The sequence below is a fragment of the Nanorana parkeri genome, unplaced genomic scaffold, assembly GCF_000935625.1.
Source record: "Nanorana parkeri isolate BGI_ZX_2015 unplaced genomic scaffold, ASM93562v1 scaffold1562, whole genome shotgun sequence".
Classification (NCBI taxonomy): domain Eukaryota; kingdom Metazoa; phylum Chordata; class Amphibia; order Anura; family Dicroglossidae; genus Nanorana; species Nanorana parkeri.
Window position 1 is genome coordinate 296,706 of NW_017307830.1, and position 4,405 is coordinate 301,110.

The 4,405-nt window shown below is 49.2% G+C and overlaps 2 protein-coding genes across 3 annotated transcripts in view; one reads left to right on the forward strand and one right to left on the reverse strand.

Moving 5' to 3' along the window:
- CCT3 (chaperonin containing TCP1 subunit 3) overlaps positions 1–453 on the reverse strand; it is a 14,465-nt gene extending 14,012 nt beyond the window's left edge. Inside the window, exon 1 of one of the 2 annotated variants that reach the window (XM_018570608.1) lies at positions 306–453. In XM_018570608.1, the coding sequence (XP_018426110.1) occupies positions 306–333 (28 nt within the window). In that variant the 5' untranslated portion in view covers positions 334–453. The remainder of the gene's footprint in view (positions 1–305) is intronic. The other variant, XM_018570607.1, reaches the window with a different exon arrangement.
- A 3,770-nt stretch (positions 454–4,223) lies between these two features.
- The window catches only part of SSR2 (signal sequence receptor subunit 2), a 6,894-nt gene continuing 6,712 nt past the window's right edge, over positions 4,224–4,405 (forward strand). Inside the window, exon 1 of the mRNA XM_018570609.1 lies at positions 4,224–4,267. The gene's annotated coding sequence lies outside the window, so the exon portion shown is untranslated. The remainder of the gene's footprint in view (positions 4,268–4,405) is intronic.

A 4,405-nucleotide genomic window follows, 5' to 3' on the forward strand; every position in this document is an offset into this window, starting at 1 on the left:
CTCCTACTAATTGGCCCCTCACATGTGATGTCACTCCCCCCTCTTGCTGTACAGCAGGCCCAACATGACGGGCTCAATTTAGGCTCCCTCGCACAGTGGCCCTTAAGGGCCCCACATTTACAGCCCTGCCTCCTGTCTTGCACAGTCACCCTCAGGGGCCCCTCATACATAACGTCAAACCCCCCTGCGCAGCACAGTGAGTCTAGCATGACAGGCTCATTCTGGGCCCTCTCACAGCTAATTACACCCCTCCTCCCTGCTCAGGGGGCCAGGGTATGACGGTGCACCGTACGATGCAGACTTACTCAGCACGAGTACCGGGCGGCCCATCATGGTGGCAGGTAGCAAGGATTACAGTCAGCCCGGAGAATCTTCTGGAGAAAGAAAGAGCCTTAGTCGCCGAGCACACACTAACAGCTCGATGCCGCCGTCTCAGCCAATCACACCCACCGCCGGCGCGCCTCCGCCAATCCCCTGCCGGAAGGCGTGGACAGCAGGGCTTGGCTGCGCAAGCTTGGTTGACTTCGCACCATCCGTTGGAAGCCGCATGGTAACCAATTGCCTAGCGCGCATGCGCACCCATGGCATAGCGCACCGCACGCTGGGAGCTGTAGTCCCATCTTTAGAAACCCAGTAATCATTGCCTAGCAACAGGCCTTGTTCTCCCATAGAGTTCTATAGGTCGCCCGGCTGCATGCTGGGAGTTGTAGTTTTTCCTCGTTTCCTGTCTTTGGCTGCTGCTGACACCTCATAATGACTAAATTAGGACAGAGATGGCGCAGAGGGGAAAGTGATGAATGGAGGGAGGCTAGAAAATGAAATATACAATAAAACTTTATAGATTTCAGTGTAGTCCTCTCCTTCAAATGATTACTGAATGCACATAATGGATAATAACACCAAAGGGGCAATAGAACACTGACACCTAATGGACAAAACATTGTGATAAATAGAAATCAGGCAGCTTCCATATTTACATGGCTTCCTATTAATTACAACCAATTGCAACAAGCAAATACCTGTCAGGTGACATTCCTGGTTGCCATGGTTTCTCAATAATATGGTCAATAGGTGTCAGCGTCCTGACGCCCCTCAAGGGTTGGGTGTGAGCAGACGTACACTTTTGCCCACCGCGGCCTTCATTTCTTCTCAGACCATGCCAGCATACCCTAAAATAATGGGGGTCACCCCTTTTTTTTAGCACCTCGAAACAGGTCCAATCCAATCTCCTTAGAGACCCACCCCTGCCCTCTCCATCGCAGCAGCTGATTGGCTAGAGGAAGCGACAATGAAAGGGGACGCAGCAATTTACAGACCCATGGGTAGTGCCGTTCAGAGACATGACAGCCAAGAAAAGATGGAGACCTCCAGGTCAGAGCAAAGCAACAGGTCCACTTTAATGTCGGTCTTCGCAGCTGCACATGTTCACCTACCCTTTGCTCCCCTGTTGTTCTGTTCAGCCCCTGGAGCGAGGTACGTGCATCAGAGAGCACCCATGGCGTAGCTTTCTCGCCATCCAATAGGTTGGTGAATCTCGCTAACTTCAGTGCATTGAAGGGCAACGAATGGGCGGAATGAGGGTAAGGTGGGTATATGCAACTGCATGGGGAGGGGCAACATTGGCACCAAAATGTTGGTTACATTGCGACCATGTTGTCTACCAGGCCTCCATGGAACCTCTGAATGTCGCAGTTAAGGGGGTAGGGTTGACACCTGTCTGGGATTCACCCGGACAGTTTGGTTTTTGAGTCTTGTGTCCGGATTTCCCGCCAGCTGACACTGAGACACTGCACAGCCCACACAGCACTCCTGAAAGCCTGCATAGCCCACCTGTGACCCCACACAGCCACCCGAGAGCTCGCATAGCCCACCTGAGAGCCTACACAGCCCTCATGAGAGCCCGCATAGCCCTCTTGAGAGCCCCCATAGCCATCTGAGAGTGCACATAGCCCACCTGAGATTGCATATAGCCCACCTGAGAGCCTGCACATCCTCCTGAGAGCCCGCACAGCCCATCTTAGATCCCGCACAGCCCACCTGAGAGCCTGCAGAGTCCACCTGAAAGCCCACACAGCCCTGTTGAGAGCCCGCACAGGCCACCTGAGACCCTGGAGACATCGGGGTGCCACCCCGGAAAAACACAGAGTATGTAGCGCCATATTATTTTGTATTGCTGTATAATGTGTTGCTGGGATTTGTAGTCCTCTATAGATGCTTATTACTCCCTCACCTGGCTGTCTCTTCTTGCTCTTTCTCCCGAATGCCGCTCTCTCCTCTAAATCCCCCTTCCCCCCCAAAAAAAAAATTGCTGAGTGTTCAGGTTTACTTGAAGAAAAGGTGGCAACCCTAGAAGAGGGGCGCTGACAGTTTCTCAGCCGGCTTCAAGTGAAATCTGATTATAATGGCATTGGCAATCAGCAGGACCATTCGGGATATTATAAGGCCACACAAACCAATCCCTGACTGGTCTCTTCATAAATCAGCCGCAGGGGAAGAGCACTGGTTTTACCATCAGCTTTTTTTTTTAATCTGTGTCCCATTGGGGGAGATTTCCCTTTACTTCCTATCGGATGACCACAACAGGAAGTAAGAGAAAAACCCTCCAAAGTGAAGGAAATCCCTGGTGGTCACTAGAACTAGTGTCCCCATTGGAAGATTTCCCCTCTACTCCTGTTCTGGTGACAAATCAAAATGTGGCATTTTCTTTCACTTTGTCACTAGGACAGACAGAGAGGGTGAATCTCCCTAATGGGGACACGGGCAGCAATAAAAGCCAGGCAGGGGGGGGGGGTCTAATCCCTCTCCACTCTGTCCGAATATCAAAATGGTTTGGGCTTCAGTTGCACTTTTAAGGACCATCTATCTTACACAGTTAAAGGGCAACTGAATCCAAAGCATATTTGTAGTTTTGGATGGAGTTGGGGGGGGGGGGGTGGGGGGCATTATACCCCCGGTCACGGATTAATTGCTGTCTGTGTCCACGTTAGGGAGATTCACCCTCTCTACTTGTCCTGGTGACAAAATGAAAGAAAATCCAACATTTTGGGTGGTCACCAGAACAGCAACAGATGAGAAATCTCCTGATGGGGACATTAGTTGTGGTGACCACCGTGGATTTCCCTCTCTTCAGAGGGATTTTCTCTCACTTCCGGTTTTGGCTCTTGGACAGGAAGTGAAATGAAATCTCCCCAATGGAACGCAGATGGCAAAAGATAAGCTGATAGGGGTTCTAACCCTCAGTTACTCCATCCAGACAGCATCCTATTGTTAAATAGGTTTAGGCACAGCACCTATATTTGCCAATTCAGATATCCTCCACCCAGCCTCGAGTATTATCTGCCAAATGTGTGAACGGGAAGGTTCTAGTACAGCGCTAGGCAACCTTGGCACTGGGAACTACAAGTCCCATGAGGCACTGCAAGACTCTGCCAGCCATAGGCATGACTCCCAGAGCCAGACGCATGGTGGGATTTGTAGTTTCACCATAGCTGGAGTGCCAACGTTTCCTACCCCTGTTCTGCTGCAACAAACCTCTTTCCACACAGGTTCGTATCACTGTCTGTGTCCCCACTGGGGAGATTGTTCTTTTCTGTTTGTCCTCGTGTCACTAAAACAGAAAGTTGTGGAAAAGCAAAATTTTACAGTTGTCCGCAGAACAGGGAGAGAGGGGAAATCTGACGGGGACCCTAACAGGGGATTTCCCTTCACTTTGGTGATATTTTCCCTTCACTTCCTGTTGTGCTTCTGGGAAAGGAAATTTCTCCGGTGGAGACACTGACAAAAAAAAAAAAAAAAAAGTAGGAAAGGATGGTAAGGTATTCTTATTGTGGTAAACATTTGGCATTAAGAGGAAATAATAGACCACAAAGAAAGTGATATTGATGAGAAAATAAGGGGTTAATATTAATGCAATAGATAAGGAAATACAAATGAGGTAGTAATAATAATAATATACTGCAAATAATAATATTAAAATGTACTATAATATATATTGTAATGAAAATAATATATATATTTAAAATATTATATCCTATAATACTATTATAACTTCTACTAATGTGCTACTCATAGTGATCCAGCAGGTGGCAGCATAGCAGCGGGTCACGTGTCTCTTCTGGCGCATCGGACGGGACTACACTTCCCATGAATCAGCGCGGCGCTCAGACAGGATATCCGGAGAGGCGGAGGGGTGACGTGTCTTTCCAGTTCGGAGATCTGAGGAGAGTAGAAGTAGAAGGGAGTCATTCTGAGTCGGGACCGGAGAGGGGGTAAGGAGTATTGGTGCCTCTATGTGTGAGCTGTCCTTCCACTAATCATATCCAGGGGCCCCTCTGTATAGTGACAGGGTCACTTTTAGTCAGTCTCTGCCCTCCATTCATTAGCAGGACTCCCCCATTCACATCCT